Source organism: Eucyclogobius newberryi, unplaced genomic scaffold (assembly GCF_026437365.1).
Source record: "Eucyclogobius newberryi isolate DKJ021-1_F unplaced genomic scaffold, fEucNew1.0.hap1 SCAF_20, whole genome shotgun sequence".
Taxonomy (NCBI): Eukaryota; Metazoa; Chordata; class Actinopteri; order Gobiiformes; family Gobiidae; genus Eucyclogobius; species Eucyclogobius newberryi.
The window spans coordinates 11,377,217-11,402,161 of NW_027315835.1; the positions used below are offsets into that span (position 1 = coordinate 11,377,217).

The 24,945-nt window shown below is 38.5% G+C and overlaps 2 protein-coding genes across 2 annotated transcripts in view; both read right to left on the bottom strand.

Moving 5' to 3' along the window:
- Window positions 1–725: 725 nt before the first annotated feature.
- vps25 (vacuolar protein sorting 25 homolog) lies at window positions 726–5,120 on the bottom strand. Its single transcript, XM_072456535.1, has 6 exons — window positions 4,981–5,120; window positions 3,004–3,149; window positions 2,504–2,557; window positions 2,307–2,395; window positions 1,790–1,865; window positions 726–1,474 (listed from the first exon to the last, which is right to left on the bottom strand). Exons 1-6 carry the CDS (start codon window positions 5,025–5,027, stop codon window positions 1,362–1,364), a joined length of 525 nt encoding a protein of 174 aa, XP_072312636.1. The 5' UTR covers window positions 5,028–5,120; the 3' UTR covers window positions 726–1,361.
- Window positions 5,121–6,890: 1,770 nt separating this feature from the next.
- Window positions 6,891–24,945, bottom strand: part of arhgap27 (Rho GTPase activating protein 27) — a 31,659-nt gene continuing 13,604 nt past the window's right edge. The window contains exons 2-17 of the mRNA XM_072455813.1: window positions 21,777–22,196; window positions 20,334–20,570; window positions 19,308–19,388; window positions 18,232–18,357; window positions 17,071–17,157; window positions 14,598–14,665; window positions 14,417–14,504; window positions 13,150–13,251; window positions 12,169–12,267; window positions 11,516–11,621; window positions 11,222–11,356; window positions 10,299–10,397; window positions 10,104–10,181; window positions 9,840–9,971; window positions 8,151–8,256; window positions 6,891–7,736 (exon numbers count right to left, since the gene is read on the bottom strand). Of these exons, the coding sequence (XP_072311914.1) occupies window positions 7,565–7,736; window positions 8,151–8,256; window positions 9,840–9,971; window positions 10,104–10,181; window positions 10,299–10,397; window positions 11,222–11,356; window positions 11,516–11,621; window positions 12,169–12,267; window positions 13,150–13,251; window positions 14,417–14,504; window positions 14,598–14,665; window positions 17,071–17,157; window positions 18,232–18,357; window positions 19,308–19,388; window positions 20,334–20,570; window positions 21,777–22,196 (2,136 nt within the window). The 3' untranslated portion in view covers window positions 6,891–7,564. The remainder of the gene's footprint in view (window positions 7,737–8,150; window positions 8,257–9,839; window positions 9,972–10,103; window positions 10,182–10,298; window positions 10,398–11,221; window positions 11,357–11,515; window positions 11,622–12,168; window positions 12,268–13,149; window positions 13,252–14,416; window positions 14,505–14,597; window positions 14,666–17,070; window positions 17,158–18,231; window positions 18,358–19,307; window positions 19,389–20,333; window positions 20,571–21,776; window positions 22,197–24,945) is intronic.

A 24,945-nucleotide genomic window follows, 5' to 3' on the forward strand; every position in this document is an offset into this window, starting at 1 on the left:
TTCTAAAAGTAAATGTAGTTTCATAGTATGCCCAGTAGGGGTTGTCAACTACATAAGGAGATTTTTATTATCTGTCAAGGCCACCCTGAGCAAGTCCCACCTGTTGTACTCGTGTGTGCGTGTGGTTTTATCTGCAGATACAGTCTGAATCCTCTGCATGTTTCGTACACAGACAGTATGATTCTGCACAGCTGCGGGCAAAGGCAGCTCTGTTCTCTCAATCACGTGGAGATTACATGTAAACCAAAGTGAACCGCAAATTACATTAAACATAACTTTTATTCATAGTCTACTAATGGTACAGTATAAAAATAAATGCATTATACTGATAAATCTACATCCTGTTTTACATGTTGTGGTGAAACAATATTAGGCTGCCTTTTATACTCAACGGTATGTATTATTACTATCAAAATCATATTTCTATTCTTTTGGCTCAGTGTTTGTGATTACTACATGGTATTTTTGAGCTACGAGTCCAAGTAATTTGCATCAATAAAGTTTGTCATCGAAAAAGTTTGCCCTCAATTCAATTCTCACGGCATGTAATGATAGGAATACTCCAGAAATGTCCATTGTGTTGGTGCAGCACAAGCAGTCCTTTGAACTAACATTTTGATTTAGCTGCTATCAGTTTGCTTTGCAGTGATAAATCTGGAACATTAAGATGCTATAAATGGAATAAAACAGCTTCATGTACTAGAACAAGACAAACCAAACCGCTGTTACCAAATGTAGATTTATTTTCCTATTGAGGATAAGAAAAGGAGTGGAATATTGATATAAAGGATAGAGGAGAGTCACAGTAGCACAATAAGAGCATGACAGCAGTCTGGATTACTGTGGCCCAGGCCCCTGTAAAGTCCCCATAATGGAAGCATTTATTCTCCAAATATGGGTCCCCCTGGTGGTGAATTGTGGGATGTCTTCTCAATGTCACGCTACACCAGAGCTAAATATACAGAGCATTATTGTTGACAAGAAAATAATACAGAAATAAAAGAATATTTACAGAAAGAAAGAGCAGCAGACAGGGACAGATCTCCCAATGAACAGTATTTATGATTATACCTAAGTCCTGATTCTGGCTGAATGCTCAAAGTTTAGCAATAGTTAGCTAAAAAAGGTGACATTAAACTAGCCGTGTCACCAGTTTGCCCTATTCCGACGAGGTTATAAGGATATCAGTTCATTTCCAATTAGAAAAACATGAACCAAAAAAAAGGCAACACAAACGGCAGGAGCGCATGGACTCGGCAGGGCATCGGGACGCCTTGGTTCAACGTTCATTGTTGAAGCGGCCTCTGGAGTGACGTTCGGGGGGCTCAGAGACAGAGAGACAGCAGCACCGGCAGCAGCGCTCAGAAGAACTTGACGCCTTTGCTGTCGTCCATGGTGATGAGTTCAGCTTTACCCTCGGACTGCAAGGCCTGCAAAGATCGGAGCAGTATCCACTCCTCCAGACCGTGGAACTCTGCGCGGAGAACGTGGCAATTAATTACATTGCGTTTCAAAGCATTGTGAGAAATGTTATGATCTGTGACGATAATTTTGAACAATTCAGACTAATAAATGAGCGCAGCCGTTTTATGTCCCGATTGGTTTGACTGTGTGAGTAAAACACAGTTCATACATACATTGATTACTTACTTAAAACCTAATTAGTTGCATTTCAGATATTCAGTCATCTTTCTTTCATTTTTACAATCATTTTTCTAAACTTTCCAAGCTTATATTTGTTCAAACTTTGAAACTGAAGGATGCTAGTCACATATCAAAAACAATTTACCTTCACTTTCCGTGTCATCACCGTTCGACAGCTCATAAAGTGTACAAACAGTGTTGACCATTCCATTTTTGGATACCTGAAATATTGAAAAAGAAAAAAAAGATATACATTAAGTAAATATACAAAGAAAAATGTAATGTGATGGGTATAACTGGATCCTGAATGACACCAAGAGACACGAGTACAACCAAATTGTTAAGGGTTACACAACAAATTAATGTCTGCAAATGGTCAATTATTTGCTGGTCTTTTAAATTACTGTTAAACGAAAGACATAGTTGCACAGAAACGCATCAGGATCAATAAGGAATTTAGATTTTTGAATGTATTTTTGTCAGTAAAATCTCCTGCTCCTTAATAATTGTCACTTTAATGTTATAATCTACAAACTGGCTGAACAGGGACATTGGTAAACTCAGTAAAATAGGATCAAAATCATCGTGGTAGTAATTGGTAAATAGGTATAAATTGTATGCGTCGTGCTCAGCAGAATCTTGCACGAACACATTCAACTCACCCACTGGTATATTAACTTCCCCCATTCCTCCGGCCGTCTCCACATAACTAAACATCTAGATTTGTTTTTGTCCAGCCAGTCCAAGTTCCCTGCGGCGAAGCAATAAAAGATTACAAGAGAGATTACAAGATAATTACATTCTATTTAAAAAAGGAAAAGACCCAGACAAATATTTATCTATCAAAACATGTCCTGACCTTTTTTCCTTAATTCCTCGAACACAACTTGAATGGCTTCCATAGAGAGTTTTCCTGCAATTCAGTTAAGGGAAAAAAGAGACCAGTGTATAAACGAGTTCAAATCTGAGATATCTCATGCTTAGATCTGAGGCATGGCAATTAAATTAAGTCAGTCATTTCTAATCGTCACTACTCATCTGAGACTTAGAATCGAGAGGTCTATGGACAATCTTCTGCATTGAAAAGCATGTAGTTTGGAGTAGAGTCCATATTTCGAGGGTTTGACTATTTTTTGGCAATAATTGAACGTCATTTTTTATTTGTTTATAGTAAGACAAAATTAAAATGGATATGCAAATCACGAAACAATTGGAATAAAGTTTTTGTCATATCGTCCAGCACTAATTTGTCCTGTACATTATAGACTGTCTGTGTACGTTTAAACCGGGAAAAACAAGGTAATTACTAATTGCACATTATATTTTAGTGCAGTTATATCATGAAGAGTGTGAGGATACGTTCTATCTTCTTGTTGTTGAAAACGGGGCTTTCCTGAGCTTCCATGACGTCCAGAGTGTAAAGTTTGTGATGCCTGCAGTACGACAGCGTCAGGGAACACCATGCTGCCAGCTGCTTCTGTCTCGTGTCAGCATTGGGCTGTAGTCTGTTATCAACAGAGACGTCAATTAAACACAGATAGTCCAGCAGTAATCGAAAGGAAGGAACATTTATTAGTCTTATTTTAAGAACAAATTGAAAGGTCAGTTAAAATTAAATGAGTGAAAATAAGGGATTTGAATTCACCATATTGTAATGTAGTCCTTGTTTACCTATTGCTTGCTTTTTATTTGCAAAAACCCTTTAGCTTTAAAAATACCACATGAGAGTATTTTTTTTTTACTCAGAGAAATGCATGAGCTCTTCCATTACTTGAGTCTGACTTTTAATATCCTTATAGTAATAAGTGGTTATGGTAATGATACGCAGCAGTTTGATACCACGTTTTACCCACAGCACCACGCAAATGTTTAGATACATTTTCCTGACTCTACATTGTGAATTCTCACTGAAGGCATCAAAAATATGAATAAACAAACATATGGAATGTATTTGCTGAATTAAAATTCATGAAACATCTCAAAGTATGTTTTAGATTTTAATCTAAAGAATAACCATCCTTTGTTTTGATCACTGCTTTGTACATTGTTGGTAATGAAAACTGACAAGGCGCCAGACAGTGATGTGAAACCATTTCAGGCGACTGCATGAGGAAGTTCAATGGGTGAAGGCCAAGGATTTGTTGCACAGTCAAAGGTTTGCTACTTTGAGCAATCTGAATCTAAATAAAATATGTATAATAAGAGATTTTTGTTATGTTTTTCCACACTTTTTTCAGTTCCTGGTACTTTTTTTTTTGTCCCGATCCCAATTTGAAGTGCATTCACACAGAGTAGGAACTACGGGCAGGTACGTTCTAGTCAGACCAGGAACCTATTGGTGACAAAATTACATTTAAAACAATGGTTTTGTTGGGAACTATTTTTAATTAATTTTCAGACAAACTGTACTGATTCACAAGAGAGGATCTTGTCCTGGGGGTACCCCACTTAAGGCCCAAAGTCACTGAGACAGGCTACAGTCTCCTACGAACAGGGAGAGAAGTTGAAAATAAATTAATCAAAATTTCATTGTTAGTTTGAGCTTTTTGTGCAGGTTTACAGTGCACATAATGTTGGTGAAATGGGAAAAACACACTTATGTTTTCCTCACCTCCTTAATTAAATATGTAACTGTTCCATCGTATACAAACGGTAATGTTAAAGCCATTCAGACCCACTTTCTGGCACTGCGTTGTGTGAAAGCAAGGGTTTCCGAGTGTCCTCTGACTAAATTGGAACTGGGGAATTTGGGGACTTGGTTCTGGGTACTTTCACACATATTCCTTAATAAACATATTTGTAAATTACGTGAGAAAGGTGGGGACAGATTACACGAATACACGTATTCAGCTAACATCCAAACACCCACTGTGCCCACGCCCTAATGTGAATTAATTAGCTCTATATGTTAAGGCAACAGAATTGAATGATGAGATAATATCACTAGATCCACAGTGAATTGATGTAATGATGACAGGCTTGATCTTAGAGCAGATTTTTTTTTTGGACAATTAGGAGCTGTGTATTCTTCCCACAACAACAAGGCAGCTCGTGTTCAGATATGACTGTACATGAACTGAAAAACGTGGGTTTTCATGCGTCTTATGGTTTATTCGCCAGAGAAGGTTTTCAGGTTGAATTCGAGGAGTCACTGAAACTTTACAAAAGCAAACTGTGTCCACTTCCTTAGCAATTTGTCATGCTTAGCCTGTTAGCCTAATGAGCTAATAACGCGCTAATACGAAGAGGCAGGGTAGGGATTTTAAAATGAACCCATTCAAAGGCTATTGTTTCTCCGAGGATGCTATTAAGATAGTTTGTGTTAGTGTTACTCACGTAAAAAAGGGAGGAAAATTATATTGCCAGGGCCACTCAAAACTCATTGCAGTTGTGCGGTGTTTGCAGCTGAGCTGACAGCTTCCGGAAACTGGTCCGACAGCAAAATAATTCCGACAAAGTCTGGAAACACAGTTTTTTGCCTTTAGCTTTAGCGCGAAGCTCAGATGTATTGATTTGATTACATTGTGTATTGTGTTTAAAATAATCACACAGTAGATATTAAATAATCAGAGCATCAATGGCTCAGTTTGAAAGTTTACATTTATCTCCAACAGGGGGCAGCATTGTACCATCTCGGTGCCAGCTGTAACAGAAGAAGTTGACCGCACAGCTCGTGCGCCCCGCCCACCGCTCTCTGCCCACTGTGCCCACAGTGCCCAGAACAATCACCACCAGCGTCTGTCTGGCGTCTGGAGCCATGGGCAAAGGCAAAGATCTGAGCGACTTCGACAAAGGCCAGATCGTGATGGCCAAGCGCCTGGGGGAGAGCAGCTCCAGGATCTCTGCTCTGGTGGGCTGCTCCAGGTCCACTGTCATTAGCATCTACCAGAAGTGGTGCAAGGAAGGAGAGGCTGCCAGCCGGCGCCAGGGTCACGGGCGGCCGAGGCTCATTGACACACTCGGGGAGAGAAGACTCGCCCGCTTGGTCGAGTCCGACAGAACCGCGACAGTGGCTCAAATAGCGGAAAAAGTTAATGCCATCTCGGACAAAAAGGTCTCCTCGCACACGGTGCACCGCAGCTTGTTGCGCATGGGTCTGCGGCGCAAAAAGGTGAACGCGTCCATGCTGGCCAACGTGCACCGCCAGAAGCGCCTGCTGTGGGCTCTGGAGCACGAGGAGTGGACCGCGGAGCAGTGGAAGCGCGTGGCCTGGTCTCGTGAGGCTCGCTTCACGTTTCACGAGGCGGGCGGGAACGTGGCGGTGCGTCGTTTACCTGAGGAGGAGGACGGGGGCACACCTGGAGGAGGAGGGTACACGGTGACGCTCTGGGGCATGTTCTGCTGGGAGACTCTGGGCCCCGTGGTTCACGTCGACGACACGTTAACCCCGAACGCGTACACCAGCATCCTCGCCGACCACGTCCATCCTTTCATGAACTCCGTATTCCCGGAGGGCGCCGGGTACTTCCAGCAGGACAGCTCCGCCTGCTGCTGCGCCTCCGACAGCGTCCAGGAGTGGTTCGACGAGCACGACGACGAGTTCAAGGAGCTCGCCTGGCCCCCGGACGCCGCGGAGCTCAACCCCATGGAGCAGCTGTGGGACGTGCTGGACAGACAGATACGGTCGATGCACGCGATGCCCCTCACCAGTCTGGAGGAGCTCAAGAACTTGCTGCAAGCCTCGTGGAGTCAGATCCCACGGGACACGTTCAGGGGCCTCGTGGAGTCCATGCCACACCGGGTCAAAGCACTTTTACAGTCACGAGGGGGCCCGTTAACGACTGTGCCAGGGGGGCTTAGTATAATGGCTGATGGGAGCACTACTTCACTTTAATGCATTAGTTATTCATGGGTTTCAGATGTATGCAACATTTTAGGACTTTTCCCCCCATTCAAACAGTACAATGCAAAACAAGGGTGATATTGAAGAATGTTCGAGGTTTAATTATTAGACAAATGTGAAATGAAGTGCAGATATATAACCTGCCTTGTAGATGCGTGTTGCATTTTTTGTTCAATATTCAAATTTTGCATATCTTCAAAACAACATTAGCAATATTAGCTAAAATTTGAAATATTGCCAGCCTCAAATGGTCCTATTTGTCATTTTTCTGAAACCCATGGATGGCACTTCAATGTACAGCTCAAAACTGCACTTATTATGGACCTATTTCTAATTATGGACCTATTTCTAAATGTAGTTATATCCTTATTTTTGCAACGATTTTCACATAAATTATCGACACTTTATTAAACAAAGTTACTTTATTATTTGAATGACATTTCATTTCAACAGCATAAATATGTATGCCTTCTAGGTCTATTTACACAAATTCATACTATTTATGTTTTGGCTTGATGACCAAAATAAAGCCTAAGTTAATCTATGTAATTGTACAGTACAGCGTGACTGTAGTTCCTTGTGTACATATTTGTAAATAAATCTATACGTTGAAAGATATGAAGTCTATATTACAAGTTAATAATATTTGTATATAATAATCTTTTTACATTCCTATATTACAACAAAACAGAAGACAAAAGACAACAACAACAAACATCTGTTATTGCCAATACAGTAAACCGCACTGTAAAGCAGAAAATGTTAACCTAAAATAAAGAAATTGATTGTACTATTTTACAAACAAACTTAATGAACTGGTCTGTGTTGTATTGTTCCACAGCTATTTTTAGAATGAAAAGTTAAATTTAGCTGAAAGTGACATGTGAGAATTAGAAAGCTACGATTCAAATTGCAACAAAATCCTTAAAGTGTGGTTTGTTTTTAAATGCACAATACTGTCTTTTTGCACATTAACATGATCAACTAGTGGATGTACGTACTCTGAGTAATCCATCTCGCCTTCAAATAGCTATGTAATGCTTGGATATCATTCAAATCTCATTCAAATGTCAAGTTTCAGAGGAAAATCTGCTCGTACTCGTTCAAGATAAACTCGACAATCTGGTTCTGATAGACCATGTGCAGCGTGAGGTTACTGGACTCGTTCTCCGGTCGAAGCAGTGTCGGTCCGAACACTATTGCCACGTTTTGCACCGTCATGCGATTGTCCTCTCCGCAGTTAATAACACTGTCAAAAAAACAAGAATATTGTGAGAACTATACAATACCATTGTTGTAAGTAGTGTTTCAAGTTCTTTTCCCTTTTAAATGACTTGCAGATCTAGTCATACATTGCACCTGCTATTATTTTTTATCATAGAACATTTATTTATCTGTATTTGTATTGATTTTTTTAGTTATTTTAATTTATTTACAGGCAATTATTATGTTTACATGTTTCTCAAAATGCATCGCGGTAAAAAGGGATTCTGACAATAAATTTCAGGCAAAAGTTTAAGTCCTATGCCAAGATAACCCAATGATAAAAATACAGGGAAGATTTTGCATCATTTTGTGTTTGTTTTAGGCACTCATCGACCTGCTAGTAGTGCCCAATCCAAACTGACACTCATAAACACACTGAAATTCTGTGAAAACATACTTGCATAAATGTTCAAACAGGAGCTTCATGGTGTCGTGGTTTGGTTGAGGCAGAGACTTGACCAGATTACAAATGTAAGACAGCTTTGTGTTATAGTCGGCTTGTCCTGCGATGACAGAGTACACGTACAAAATAATGTATCAGTATTAATATTACAGTGAATAAAAACAACATAATATATAAAAATAAACTACTAAAAGATGACACTGCACACAGGTTTATTGTATTGTAGCCTTGTTTAAAGGTTGAGTTTTTCACTAACTTGGATGAACAAAGTGACCGTACATGTTAGTAAATCTATAATATCCACATACAAAATAAGAAATATAGTTCCATTTAACAAAATTAGCATGACCTTATATAAATTACAGGATATTGATGACTTTTTCCTGTTTTGGACACCACTGAGAACTTTTGCCCACTCAAAAGATAATATTTTGGTTTGAATTGTTAATTGCCATAACTACGGTCCTGATTTTTCATCTCTTTGAAAACCATGAATTATAGATTTGCCTTCATCTGTCAACTTCGCCTCAATTAAGCCTCATTTTATTTCTGGTTTAGTTTTTGACCATCGCTGAATAAGCAGGATCATTGGCTCAAATTGAAATGACAGTTTACAATGTGAATAAGTAAGATATAATACAAATAATACTACCTTCAATCAATTCCATTTAATTTAATCCCAAAAGCCTATTCAATTTGGTAGCCTAATACATGATAGATCCAGGTTGAGTCAAGTGAAATTTAAGACCTTTTAAAGACCTTTTTAATTCCTCTTTTGGTCAAATTTAAATCCAGATGAAAAAAAAACACAAATTTGATAGTGTTTTTTTTACTACCGGAAAAATACAAAAAGAAACACTAATTTTGATGCATTGATAAAGTATAATCTTAACACCAATAAAACATTGTGAAGGACCAAGAACATTTAAGAACATTATACTTGAAATGTAATACTTAATTGTAGAATTTATTGCTTCCCAGGGCTTAAATTTGCCACTATCAAATAATATAAAAATAATACTTTTTGAATGCTTTTTTAAAAAAAATCCCTGTCTTTTCCCAAAATTGACTTTGGTTGGTTTTTGTTTGACCGTTTTAACAAATTTCTCACATTTCTGGTCTAGTGCCTTCAGGACAAAATGTTCCCACCCACTGACAGTTACCACAGTAACAGCATAATCACAGTAATTCACCACATCTTCACCTGTCGTGGTGAAACGGGCCCTTTGATTTCTGCTTCTTCAAATAAATCTCAACTAAAAATACTATATTAGCAAAAAATATCCAACTAATTACCCATAGTGGCTCAATTAATTCAAAAATAAAACACCTTGTAAAGGAATAGCACAGATTATCTTATTGTTTCACCTATTTGTGTGTGGGATTTATTGGGCTGAAAAGAAACGTTCTGTCCTCAAATGTGAGCGCTACATTGGACTGTGCTGCGAGTAAAATTCTAGCTAGTTCTGAAACTGCCACACAGTTATAAAGAATAAGAAGTATTTTCTTTTTCCACCTTATGATGTATAATTTACCCCCTTATGCTGTATCATTTAACTGACAAAACATGTGAAATGTAGCGGGACAATGCAGTCACTTGGCACAGGCTGCTGGTGCCAATATATTCACGTTCACTTGTCGTAAAGGCCGATTAAAATCAAAATAAATCACAAATAAACTTACTGATAGCTTCTATGAATTTGTTAAAGTGACTGAAAGGGAAAAGTGGCTCAGGAAGTTCTCTGAAAAACAGCTTAAGCGCTCCTGTGATCACGTGCACGTCCTCCCACTGGCCGTCCTCCAGGTCCAACTCCTCTGTTCGCACAAAAAAAAACACAATCACATTTGAAACACTGACTGCAGCACCGCTTGACCGCACCAGGGAGCGCTGCAAAGCTACACTGAGACACAAAAGCCTCACTAAATAACCACATTGTATTACAGTACCGTGATCAGCTTTGAAGCGCAGTTTCTGAATAACAGCAAGGTTTCCACTGACTCTGTAAAGGCCGTCGATGTCCAGACCTGTAATCGACGAAACGACAAATTCAAGCGAACGCATTCACCGTATTTATTTCAATGTGTGGAGAAAAACAGTAACAGAAGAACCCCCAAAAAAGAGGACACACATGCACGTCTTACCTCTCCTCTCCACAGCCTTGATGCACTTCTCCACAAAACTAGGCACCGAGTTCTTTTCCAGACAGCACAGTGTTGCCAGGGGACACCCAAACACGTTGTCTGCGGAGAAAAATTACAACAAAACGCCAATATTAGAGCTAGAAGAACAGAAGGGCAAAAGTGCATGATTAAGAGGTCGGAATCCTCAAAAGTATTTATGTTCTAAAGGTATTGTAATATAAATATATGCAAAATACAAAGACAAATGAAACAAGGCAGAAAAAATACATTCAACAAAACGAGCAAGCAACAAGTACTCAAAATCAGTGCAGTAGTATAGTAAGGAGTGACTATTATCCACTACTACTACTGTCACTACTACTTACTAGTATTATCACTGCCCTCTTCACCACTAAGAAAAATACAACTACATTTAGGTACATTTTAGGTAAGTCTGCAGCTCAATTTTCATTATTACAGCTACAGTAAGAAGACATTTTATGCTTGAGTCTGTTATATGTATAGTTATAATAAATTACATTAGGGAATTATATTTTTTTAATGTATTTTGGACATTTTAAATAGCAATATTGATCCAAAACAACTTAAGGAAAGAAATAAAAATGCTGACCCCACTTCTATGGAGGTAACAAGTAGTTAATTTGTGTTAAAGGAAAAGGTAACTAAGTTCGCCCGGAGCAGTGGGTGTGTATCTGGGAATGGGGGGAACAAGTATTGTCAGAGCAACGGCTTCTTGACTGCAGGAGTATGACGATGATGACTCAAATAAGCATGAATCACTCAAACGATGAGGGCAATACGATTATAACACGATTAAAAGCTGTTGGAAGTCACTTTTACATCACGTCTTATGAATATCACGTGAAAATATACCATAAACCACCACTTGTCTATACATTCCGTTGATCCGAATGTGCAAATACCTCTGATGTAGCCCTTCTCCTTGACTGACTGCAGCGTGGGGCGTTTGAGCAGGAACTTCATGAGCTTGGTCCGGACCCGCTTCTGGTCAGCGTCGGCCGCGTTGCTGGACGTGTGCGTGACGCTGTTCCTGGAGGCTGCAAAACCCCACACACCGTTCAGTCAAAAGCTCAACTGCGGCGGGGTATTTTTAGCACTGCGATTGGCCCGGATACACGTAACTGGGTCGAAATGACTACACGTTTAAACACAGGTGAAGGCAAGAGACGGGGAGAGGTGTTAAAACGGTGACTTACGTCTTCTCTTGTCCGGTAAGACTTGTTTGTCGTCGATGTTGGGGAGATTAGAGATGTTTTCGCAGACGTCGTTGTCCTCTTCCTCTGATTGATGCTCCTGGTACCCCTGATGCAAAGAGACAAAAGTACTATTTATACGGCAATACGAAGAGAAATGAATTGCTTTGAAAATAGAAAAGTAAAGCAGTAGATTTAACTAGAAACTGATCAATTTACCGTACACGAGAGAGACGCTGGAGGATTTAAGAAACATTTGGTTGCTCCTAATCTAATCAAAACTAAAACTAGTATCCAAACTACGGTGGATACTAATTTGAACAGCGTGCACCTGAGAATTGTTACGTAGAAAGTTGCAGAGACAGGACAGAATTTGACCTTTCCCGGACAGTTTTAGAACGATCTTTGAGCTTTGTTGAATCCAAAACCAAAATGGGAACCTGGATTAAAGCAGAAACTAAACACGGACACGGTCAAGACTGAACCAGGACTAGAACATGACCGAACCGAATCTAGATCAGGACTAAACTGGGCTCAAACCAGCTCTAATGTTCTCTTTCTTATTGTAATAAAGGTGTCAGGCTTTATCGCCCTGCCGTTTGAATCATAATCGTTTCTCTAATGCAAAATGGTTCCGAGTCATTACGTTCTCTCACCAGTTGTCGTATAGTGTCTCCTAAGGCTTTGTGCCAGTCGCTGATGATGCTCTCGGTGTCGTACTGTATCAGGAACTCCACGCCGTTCTTGCTCTTCAACTGAAACAAAAGATGAGCACGTTTGAACGTTAGCGGGGGGAAAACAAGCAGCTACGATGCCGCAACAGTTCATATCGTAATACAGTTATAATGAGAATAATGAGAGAGTTTTGCCCATGCATTTTCACAAGAGACATTCAAAAATAAAAAGTTTGACCTGATTACAGTATTTGTATCACTTTAACCTTTAACTCGTTACATTACAACAAATATCAAATACTATTTAATCTGCCACCAAACTCCATTAAATAATATAGGCATTTTTTTGTTCTTTATGTTCTGTTTTGAAACATTTGCTTGTACAAGAAAACATTATTTACTGAATTTCTTTTACTATAGATTAAGGGTTATAAAAAACACATTTAAACACTGCCAGTTGTACATAATAGTTACACAAATATTTATTGACAGTATCAATCACGATGTTAGATTGTATAACAAATGAAAATGACTTAGAACCTTAGTTTTCGTGAACATAAAGGAGACAGGTGCCATTAAACACAAAAATAGTCAAAGCACTCCCCGAACCACATTTTTAATCGACAGAGGCTTGACGTTTTGAGCCTGGCAATTCAAATATCTTCAACGTGAAAGAGTTTTAGAAGTAACATTAAGTCTCTACGTCGGCTGTGTTTATGGAGCTGAGAAATGTTTATCTCAGAGCAATTACTACGTCACATTTATTAGCTGCATAATGAACAACCAGCCAAAAACAAAATGCCACCAGTTTTATCTCTGCACTGTAAATGCAAATACCCGTCAGCTTATTTGACACAATTTCTTAGAGTTTTATTCCTATTCTATTTGCTGTAATTTAGCGTTCTGTTTCCTGTTTGCGCTGCTAGAAAGTTGCACATAATTGCACTAAAACAAAGCGAGCACCTCCAGGACGTTCTTCTTGCTGGATTTGTCCTTGGACGCCCAGTTGATGCTGGCCCCCCGCAAATCCACTTGAATCTCCGGCACAATCTGATTGGTTTTGTTCTGCAACGAGACAAACGTGTTTATTTACAGTCGGTCTGTCGTTACAACATTCCCCCGTGACGACAAGCGGCTCTAAACAAAGGTCAAACAGTCGTCGTCGTCGGTGCCGACACGTAGAAGTCGCACGTCAACACCAGTTTTATGTTACTTTCTTTTACGAGTTTGAAAATGATACTACTGTGGAAGGCTGTGGATGTTGTAACGACCTATGTTCTCCCTAGAGGCCATTCGAAGGTGGAAACGATCAAGATGCTTTACTCAAATAGTTTGCTAAATGATTTTCTAAAAGGTGAGAAGTGAACGGTTTGAACACATTCTGATAAACATTAAGTAAGAATAAAGTCATAATTTGCTGTCATAAATGCTACATAAATTAACGTATTTTTTGGTTTTCTCTATGTGAACTATGCAATTTTTGAATGAAAGTTTGTAAACATACTTTTACTTTACTTTTTTATTTACTTTAAATAATGTTGAATTTTAAAGTTTTACTTCCAGTGGAAATTAAAATCTGTGTCAGAATCGATTCATACTGCAGTTGCTTCTGTTGCGGCAATTTCGACTTAAATTACTTCAAATTAAACAACTTTTAAGCCCTTTTAAAAACCTGTACATGGTCCAAATGTACAAAGCGGTACTAAAAGGACACAATAGAGGGGGCTAAATGCTAAATGATTTTCTAAAAGGTGAAAAGTGAACGGTTTGAACGCATTCTGATAAACAATAAGTAAGAATAAAGTCATAGTTGAATTTGCGGTGTTGTAAATGCTACATAAATGAACGCATTTTTTTGTTTTCTCTACGTGAACCATGCAATTTTTGAATGAAATTTTGTAAACATACTTTTACTTGCAAATTTTGGAGCAAATAATGTTGAATTTTAAGGTTTTTCTGTCCAGTGAAAATTAAAGTACGTATCAGACTCGATTCATCCAGTAGTTGCTTCTGTTGTGCTGCAATTTCTACTTAAATTACTTCAAATTAAACAACTTTTAAACCCTTTTAAAAGGTGTACATGGTCCAAATGTACAAAGCAGTTCTACAATGACAGAATAGAGGGGGCAGTAAGCATGTGTGTAAAAGTACGCTCCAAATGCAGACCTACAGGAAGAGACAGTTTTGTTTGTTAACACCCAAAACCAGAGATAAAAAGTCTAAATGGTACCGAGGCTCCTGTTGCGGCAGATTTGGGGTCTTTGTGAAATGTCAGAAGTCCATGTTGAAGAACCGTCCACGTTTGTGCCCAGTTTTTCCTTAAACAAAGATAACGCGTTTCAGCAACAATGGAAAGAGCCTGATACTTCAAAACACTTCCATTCACAATATTGAAATGATTTAATGCTCACCTCACTTTCTTGCCGTTTTCACATATTTTAGTTTTGTTGAGAATTCCAGCTTTTTCCAAATTCTGCACCTGCAAAAACAGAGCGGCCTTAACATTGTGCTGCAGCTTTAAGGGCTAATATGGCATGCAATTCGTATCAAAGCGAGTGGAAATGAAATGTTAATATGAAAACAGAAAAGTGCATATACTGTACATTGATAAAGTATGTTGTGAAGCAGAGTTAGGGCAGACAGCGAGGCATTGTGACTGCACTGGCAATAACTCACAATAATCTATTTCCATGTTCTGTTCCTTTTAATTCTGGGATAAATGCTTGTTTTGGTGACATGTACTTATTTGTAAAAATGCTGTTAAATAAAAACACGAAAGGCGAGCCAGTTGGACAACTTTGCTTGGAAATAAAACAGTATTTCTGGCTGCCCAGGTTAAGAGTGAACAACTTTACACATTGTTGTACATATGTTTGTGACTTCTTTCAATTTAGCAAAACAAAAATGACTGGTACATTATTAATTTATTGTTTCTATTTGGACAAATACACCTACACGTCTACAGGACTGCATGATATTGGAACGGTCTGCGATTACATTTGACTAAATTTGAAAAAGTACAAATTTGTTTGACTTTAGACCAAATGGGACAAATACACCAAACTACAAATTTAGAAGTACTTATACTGTTTGTACGCTAATTCTCTGTGTCTTGTTCTGTGTTCTTTGAATATATGAGATGTCACTCTTAATACTGCAATATAGTTATTTTTGCGATATTTTAATATACTTTTTGACACAATGATTTAGTCTATTTTAAAAAGACTATGATCTTGCCTTAATGACTTAATTAGTCAAACTGCGTCAAAATTAAAACTTAACAGAAACAAAATGAACTACATCAAGGCTAATTTAGACGGAAAATCATGAATAAATATAACATATTCGTTTTTTTTTTAAATTTCTGCCAGAAGGAGAATCTTGTTGTTATTGCAATATATTTCGCTACCGGTAGTTGCAATACTTTTGCTATATATATTATACCTTAGCTTACATAGCAGAAAAATTGTTTAGTGAAACCACAACATGGTAAAGCAAACCACTACAAAATGAATTACAATAAAAGCAATGCCAAACCGTACATGGATTCTAATGAATCAGCCACACATTGACAGTGGTGGAAAGTAACTAAGTACTAAAGTAAAAGTACTGTACTTAAATAGAAAAATAGACAGTACATCAAGCCCCAGCTTTGAACAAACAAAAACACACACATAAAATTCACTAGAAAATTAGGATTCAAATTGCTTCTGTTGAGCAGCAATGAACACAATTATTTATCAAAATCATTGCATTTAACGCTTTAACAATGCTAAAAATGTGTGTGAAATATTTTGCTGTTCAAAGCTTAAATAGATTGATTTATTCTCTACTTTTTCTACTTTTACTTCTATATGTTGTACTATTTTTTTTGCACGTGTCTATACTTTTACTGAAAGTGCATATGATTTTCTAATTTGTTGGTGGCAGGTATATATGTAAATCAAGTATATATGTAAATCATATATATACTTGTAAATCAAGTATAAATATATATTTGATTTACACCAATCAAGTAGGTATTTGTGGAGAAAAGTAAAAAAATAGGTCGAAAATGACAGGAAGTGATATCACACTTTCTCCAGTCAAAGTTTATGCATAATTTACACAAAAGAAACAACTTTTTTTTTATCCTCTTAACATGAATTCAACAAAATAAAGTTGCTCTCATACATTTTAATTTGTCAAATAAAATAACTTTTTGATATGTAAAATATATAACCGCATTTTAGTTCAACGAGTTGTCCGACCCGTCAAAGGCACTTTAAGTAACACAAATCCGTACTTCTTCCACCACTGCAAATGGAAATCATAAATGAGAGATGTGTCGGATCTTAGCATGATTTGACACCTTCTGCCATTATAGATAGACAGTGCGATCTATAAACTGGGCTCAGGTGTCTGCTATAGCCAAGCACCCACGTTATAGCGCAGCCACCTGGAGGTCAGATAATAAGGGTTTCTGTAAGGCCTGAACCCAAACGCCTTGAGAGGAGAAGAGACGACAAGACGAGAGAAAGAGAAGCATAAGCTCACACAGGAGGAATATAAACTGTATATAAGTATTTTTGATTTGATTTGAGTGAGTTATGGAGACATCACAAAATGCTAAATGTTAAAACACAATGTAAAATGTAAAAACATCCTTTATCCCTCATGTTTAGTAGATAACTGTACCTACTGACTAGCTTAAAACTAATTGCCCTGCAGGTTTATCTGAGTGTATATAACATTAAATTCAGCTCTTCTTGCTTATAAAATTCATAACTGGATATAAAATAAATGATAAATCTTGACAGCCCCATTGAGGAGTTTGAGGTCAGTTCAGCTCTGGTTGCTATGGCTGATTGTAAAATGGATAAACCTTGACAATTTGATACTGACGTTGTGCTGAATTTCGGGCGAGTTCCCGGTGCTGGAGGTGTCACTGCCGTAGTCCGACGTGGTTCTTTTGTGAGTGGGGACAAACCTCTGACAAAACAAAATAACACACCGTTTAAACGATATACAGCATGTGTTAAGACGGCATTAGCACAGCTTTTGTTGGCATTATCGGCCAGCAATAACTGTAATAAACAAATGCAAGATAGATACGTTTAATGTCCTACTGTGGAACATTCAATAACATCTTCATGGAGGAAAGCAAGCTACATAATGCACCTTTAATATAAGCTATATGCAGATGTGTTTGTTGATATTTTTAGGATCACCACTAGGACATGACCTACTTTGTCCCGTAACAATAGAATAGGATAAAGGCCAACGCACACCGAAGCGCGACATGCTACGGTCAAGCACACGTATCGACGCACACTGAACGCAGCGTGTCATGGCTGTTAAAAAGGCTTTGAAACAACTCTCGGAAAAAAAAAATAATAAAATAAAATAACAAAATAATAAAACAAAAACAAAACAAAGAAATTAAATGAATTTAAATTAAATTAAATTAAAATAAAATAACTCTTGGGGCACATCAAACTGGATTTTTATCTGCAGATCACTGACTATAGTGAGTTTAGTAAGAGACGAGATTTTTCCTGCACGGAGAAAAGCAGGAGAGGAGCAGGTGCTTTTTCAGCTATGGCACCGTGTCCCAATCCAACAAGATCCAATCATGTGTGTGCATGCTCATAGAAAATAATAAAGCCAACTATTCTGCAGCGCGACAAGGCGTCCCGGTGTGCGTTGGCCTTCAAACATAGTCTAGTAACTCTCCCATGTGTTTTTTATGGGCTAGAACAGTAAAGGTGATTTTATGTGACCACTTATATGTAATTGTCCAACCTGTTAATAAATTCTTGTCTTCCCTTTCCCTTGAGCACATGTTAAACTCCTGTCTGTCCCAGTAGCACGTTTGAACCAACTCCCACATGTTTTCCCTCTTCTTTCTTTTCCCGAGGCAGTGCTGCTGGTGTAAATTTGCCTTGCTAAACAGTTGTTAAAATCCCTGTTACGCCCTTGATACCAGTCGCACCACACCCATCCCATAAGCCTTTGAGAGTCTCCTTGTCGGTGCAGGTTTGAGGGAGAGGTGCAAGTACGTACCCCATCGTCCTGGATCGGGCTCAGTGTAGCGGGCCCCATGCTGTGCCTCCAGTTCTTAATCACATTGGTGTTCTCGACTTCGTGTCCTCCGTTTTCCACACGGGACAGTCCAGGTGGGAGACGAGCCTCTAATGGTAACTGACAAACATAATCTTGTTTTTGGTCAATTTACAACATACATGGACCCTATATTGTTAAACACAGAGATAAGAAACATTTGTTGGCAGTAGATTAGAACTATTATTTTTCTTTTTTTCATGCATATGTTCTGCCGGGAACTTTTTCACTGAACATGTTGAAGAAGAAATACTTTCATTTGTGAATTTGTTTTATTCAAACTAGTCATTTAAATCCTAGTCATACAGTATTATTACTTACAGCAAACACAAATGGGGTTTATTGTGGCCAACAATTCATAAGCCCGCCTAAACTGCTGCATCTACTGGGTCAAATTGTTGGTATTATTTTTTTATCTCATCAAACGCATTTTCGTGAGGCAGGAAGTCACCAACCAAACCAACCCAAACCCTGCAAAAGGAAATCTCAACTGATGATCACTAAACTGCACACAGAGGAGTGGGCAATCCTGACAAAAATGTATATCTCATAATCTTTTGCAGAACAGTATCTCGACAATATCATGTAAGTCCAGAAATGTGTTAAAACATAACACATTAAATGTACTCGGAGAGGTCTAAGTATCAGAAAAATGGGAAATTACTGTAAAATTACTCACAAAAGAAGTGCAGAAATATAACTTTGTACAATTATGTTGAAGGTTACAACATAGTTTTTCCATTTAAATTTTTAATCAGGTTTTTTGCAGCATTTTTTTAAAATAATAAGCGATACACTCAATATTAAAATGTGACAATCTTCAAAACAACAAACCAATATGATCTATTTTTCTACAATGTTCCCACCTTTCTGCACACATATACTGCAGGCTAAGCAATCCAATGACAACAGTGCCACAACAGTGGCACGTACAGGTGGTTAGCCATTGAAAAGCCTGTTAAAGTGGCGTCAAAGTGGTGTTGTGTAATTGCAGTGTAAAAAAGCAGAGTTGCGTTTACCTCGGGAAGGGTCCACAGCGATACGGAGCCGCCTCTCAGGTAATAGTAGGTCTGGCCCTGTTCATCCACTGACTTGATCCACTGTTACACAACATGCGGAAAAAGAGGCGTGTGTAAGCAAATGTACAGAAGAAGATCAACATTGGATTTGACTGACACACGCCCACTCAGCGCATTTTCATCATAAAGAACAAACTCTTGTCAAACTTGCTCAATGGTCGTCGTTGTTTCCCTCAAACACATCAATCAAAGAACTACTCACAAACAGCTTTTTTTTAAAAAAAATGATTGGACTAGATTTTGTTCCACAAGATCAAGCAAAATAAAATTCACATGAAAAAAAAGATCTTGTGAGGTTTTTTGCTGGGTTATACTTCTTCTGAAGCTGTAGTTCCAAAACGCAGTGCAACAATGACAGCAAAAATATTAAATCAAATAAATCAAAGATTGTGAAGCCAAAACAGTGAACTGAACCGCACCCTTTTATTTATTACAAATTATGTCAAAATCTAATTCTCGTGGACCCAATTTTCTGTTGTCTCATTGAAATTATGCCTCGTCCCATCCCATTTATTTTAAATGATAAAACATCTCGACAGTGAAAGACATTTACTGGCACATTTTATTACACATGGATTAAAAAAGAGGATCTGATATCAGAAGAAGGTGTGGTGATATGTCAAAAAAAACTACAGTATTTCAAGTTGTACCGTACTAATGCCTTTAGGAGGAAGCCAAAGCAAGTTCACACTTCACTATGATTGGTTAAATCCACCTCACTCAGAGCATTTTTTAAAACCAAAATAACATATTTTCACATTTCATGATTTGATATAAAACAAAATGAAAATCACTATTGTTTTCCTCATATTGGTCAATCACGATTCTCAATTTTATTTTGTCATATTACATACAAATAACAAATCCCAACATTTCTAAGTTTTCCATCACTGGTCGTCAATACGTTTCCCAGATTATTCCAGAATAACTAAACTGTACTAAACAGTAGACAGCAGTAGGGCTTACTTGCTCTGTCGTGCACTCGTTGGTGAAGACCCATGTCCCGTTGGGCTCCACAGACAGGTTCCAGCCGGAGGGAGTGCTGCGGTCCAGAGAAGCACGCGGGATCACAGTGCGAGTCACGTGGCTCAGGCTGAACTCTTGGGTGGGAGAGGGTCCGGCACTCACAAAGTCCTCGTACTGCTCAGGCGGGTCCACAGCAGGATAGTCCTCTTGGGGGTAGTCCTCCTCAGGAAGAGGCGGCTGCCCAAACAGATAGCATCAACAAACACATTAAAACACACTTATTACCAGCTTTTCTCCTTTTATAGACAAGAAAGTGAGTGTTTTTGCTGATTGAAGGCACACAAGCATTATGCAAGAGTAATGTTTGCAAACAAAATGGCACCGTGCTCCATTTAATGATCAAATGTGTTATAGCGCTGACTAAAAACAGTTTTTTTGTATTTTCCCCTCATAATTCATTTCTTCCTTCTGTATTTTTAAAGTAAATTTAGAAAGAATAATATTTTGTATTGAATGACTGTTAGACTTAAACTCTTTTTATTTGTTTTATATTGTAAACTGTCTCCCGCTAGAAATGGCACCTTCTAGCATGTGGCTTAGGGGTTAGTGTCATTAAGGGACATATGGAGGCGTCAAAATGAGATTGTTATGAAGTGACCTTTAACATCATGCAATAAGATAAGATCCTTTATTGTAGTTTTGCATGGTATATTGTAGAAATACAGAGGATTAAATCTTAAACCTAAACTTTATTAATTTACCTGGGCTTGAGCGTTATAACGTGTCAAATGAATACATACGAGCCCGCTGAAACTGGCAAAATCAATGTACTTATGTCATTTGTGACTATGTTAGAGAGCCAATGGATTCGTCTATAGATTTATGCAAGCACTATTTGCATTTTAGCACATGTTGGTCCATATGCTGCATTCATCCTTGAAATGACCCATGCCTTTGATAAATCACATTTCCATGACCCACAAAATGTTACTTCTGCTGTTCCAGGCTATCTATAAGAGAAAAGAGGACCTTGTCTTTCATAATGGTGCTGCTCTGTTCTGTTAAAAGCAAACTCCCCCTGATGATACATTTATACTCATCAAGCTGATTCAAGCATAACATTATGAGCAGTTGTTGAGTAACGTTTAATTAGTACTAAAAGGCCTGTTGGCAGAAGGGTTAGCACTCATGCCTCAGTGTTGGGAAGTAACATGTAACGTGTACCGAAGCTGGAGGTGAACATTGAAACCTAGAAAACCCAGAAAAGTTACATCATGCACCTTTAAAGTTTTGGACACTTGCAAGACTTGTCTAATGAACTCGTCTATGTAGGTGGGAGCGATTTTGAATCCGTTCTAATCAGACCATATTTGCAGTATTCCCCCAGGTTTTCCTGAAACAGGACAGCGCCGCTAAATGGAGCAGCTTGGCGTCCTCTCTTACCGGGCCGTCCTCGTGAAATCTGTGCACGCTCATGGGCTCCATCACGGGAGGGTCCCAGGACGTCTCCCCAGACATCGGGTTGTAAAAGTAGGTCTGACCGCTTCTCTCATCCACTAACTCTTCCCAGTCGGAGGAGGGCGTGGCCGGGGACAGGGGCGGAGACGGCGGCGGCGACGGAGAGTAGGAGCAGGGCTTGAGTTCGGAGGGGGAGGAGTCTGTGAAGGGGTTGTCCCAGGTGGTGTGTCCCGTGGCGGGGTGGTAGTAGTAGTCCTGGCCGCTGTCCTGGTCAAAGTGGACCTCCCATCCCTCGGGGTCGAGACAGGACGGGGAGAAGGAGGATGGGGCTGAAGGAGGCGAGTCGGAGATGCTCTTTCGGACTTGAGCTACGTTGACATAAACAGCCGAAAGGTCATTGTCTACCTGTGGAAAAAAGAAATAGAAGGCATTAAAAAGAAGCTAAGCAGTAGTTTCTTTAATATTTCCATGTGTACGCTAGTTCTGATTAATGAGTTTCAAGTTATGGTGACAGCCCTACATTGTCATAGCAATTAAGCAAATCGAATTATATTGTTTGAATGGGAATAGATCCTCTCAAAAACAGGACTCCCTAAAAGTTTGGCGTTTTATTCCAAGGGCAGAGCTTAGCATCGTAAATCTTCTTCCATTTTCGAAGCAAATGTTTATTTTTGACAATATATTATTCCACAATTAGGGTATGGTTGGGATTAGGGTTAGGTTTAGGTTTAGGAACAGTTAATTTTGTTGGCATTTGAACATGGAGCACAAGTCCCGCCCCACAATGATAAGCCGAACATTTAGTGAATCCCCACAAAAACCTTTGAATCAATAAGAAATGGACAGGCATTTTCGAGTGCAGGGACGGGGTCTTTTTCTTAATAAATCTTAGAAAAAAAGGGAATGTTATCATTAAATCAGGCTGGGAAGCGTATAGTCCGCCATTGGCTGCCGAGCCGTGGTCCGGAGAATGCCGAAGCTACTCGTTTTTTCGCGCACTTTGACAGAATTTCATCGAAACCTCATTAAATTGACGAAGATCACCGCGCTGGACGCACGGCGTTAAAAGCGCCACTTTATTTTGTAAAAGCGTCGGAAAATACGCCGCGATACGCCGCTCCTAAGTATAACCTTCAAATGTTTTACGTACTTTTTATTAGTCCGGAGAATGCCGAAGCTACTCGTATTTCGCCTAGTTGGCCCCCGTACCCCCGGACCAAATTATTTAGACGGGGTGTTTTCAAATCCTATCCAAATCCTAGATCAAAAACATTTGAAAACTACCCAGGAAAGGTGCCATTTTCACCTATTTAAGTATTTTTTTTCCAACAATGATATTAGTGTACTTATATTTTATAACGTTACAATCTGAGTATTGACTGCAAATGCATATAAAAAGGTGACAGAATGTGAAAACATGCTCTCCTTTTCTGACTGGACAATACAGCAACGTGGGCCTCAGAACCCAAACAAAACCTTACCACAAGGATTAACATTTTTGTAAGTGTGAATAAGCAATCTTATTCGATTTGAACGTTGTTACTGCAAGTCTTGTCCAAACAATAAAGGGCCGAAGGTGTTCAGGTCAAGGACAAGGCACATTGCAAGGCCTACGGTATACATTAGATAATGTCCTACAGCAGGACAAACATTCACTACATTTAAATTCATGTATAGCTGATTTGGGCAGTGGGAGGTACACAAAAGAGACCACCAAGTATCTAAGTCTTCTAGGTCTGATAAAGCTCAAGATCATTCCAAAACTGTTCATGAAAGGTCAAATCTAGTTTATTTTTAATATTAAATAGTATCTGATTTTCTATACTTTTGGTAACCCTTCTAAAATGTAATATAAAGTCAGTTGCACAAGAACTAGATACAATCGACCAGCAAACAAAACTGAATTAGTAGTTTTCATAATTGAGATTTCAAGTTTAGACATTTTTGGATTGATTTTCCAACATAATATTTAAGTAACTTCTTGAACACGTGAAACCAAAAGGTATAATCGAAATACACATTATCATAAGAGAAGGCGCTAAATTGTCAGTAATCATGACGTGAATATGCAAAACCCTATGACTCCATACACTGTTACAGGAGTAGCAATTGCTAAACTATAAAAAGCAATTCCCACAAACAAGTCACACATTGAACCAAGTGAGTCATGGCGAGTTGAGAGGTTGATCTGAGTGTTAGTCAATAAATAACTGGATTATAAATATAGACTTTGTAAAAAAAAAAGAAAAAAAAGGGTATTTAAAAGCACAAATACCCCACTTAATTTTTGTAATTGTAAAATGTGAACTGAACTGCCTTTTGCTTGTGCTTGTTTTGTAACCTGTGCAGGCCTTTGGAGACTTTGTGTTGGCAAAATGTGCTTTAGAAATAAAGTTGGATTGGATTGGAGACAACATTTCAACTTCCCCTACAAACTCACAGCCGACTGGTCTCTGTAGCGCTCTTATAAGCTCTCGAAAGTCTAACTTTTGTGCCTCTCGAACAGGAAGAAAATGCACATCTGAGAGAAACGCCCATCCCACTGTAAACTGTGCTTCACCTCATTCCTGTGTCATCATCGCTTGCTCACACTTACAGAAAAACTCCCCAAAATGTGGTAAAACCGCCAGGGTTTCACTTCAAGCACCACCATCAAGCACAATAATACCAGGAAAACGAATGTGTGATGAATCAGAGAGACAATGACAGAAATGTGTGTTGTTGTCTAAATTGGACATATTTCTGTGTTATTCAAAGTTGTGTTATTCAAAGTTGTGTTTTTTGTAGTTTGAGTGACTCATTTAAATCTTTATTCAAGACTCCAGGTTTATATAAAACAATCAAAACACGCATAAAACAAACAAGCACAAAATCATAATGGAGGATACTATAAATACTGTTTGAGGCTTGAGTGCTCAGAAAGTGTCCGCCTACATCCTTGCACATTGTTGTACATAAGACTTTCAAAAATAAGGCCATGTAGTTTTGAACAGGAAGTCGATGTACCTGTTTCTATTATTAAGCTTTTTTATATCTATAATGCAAGGCAGCAGCAGTAGTTACAGTAATAGTTCTTTTGTAGTAGAGTTAGTGCCCCATTAATTAAGTTGTAATTGCATAATGATACCCACGACGTAGTATTCATGTAAAAATA

Coding starts and splice junctions, on each gene's coding strand:
- vps25 (XM_072456535.1), bottom strand. CDS start 5,027: ATGAGTTTTGAGTGGCCCTGGCAATATAATTTTCCTCCCTTTTTTAC. Junction 1,866..2,306: donor GGAAGTTAATATACCAGTGG/GTGAGTTGAATG, acceptor TCAATATTTCAG/GTATCCAAAAATGGAATGGT. Junction 1,475..1,789: donor TGATGACACGGAAAGTGAAG/GTAAATTGTTTT, acceptor TTCTCCGCGCAG/AGTTCCACGGTCTGGAGGAG.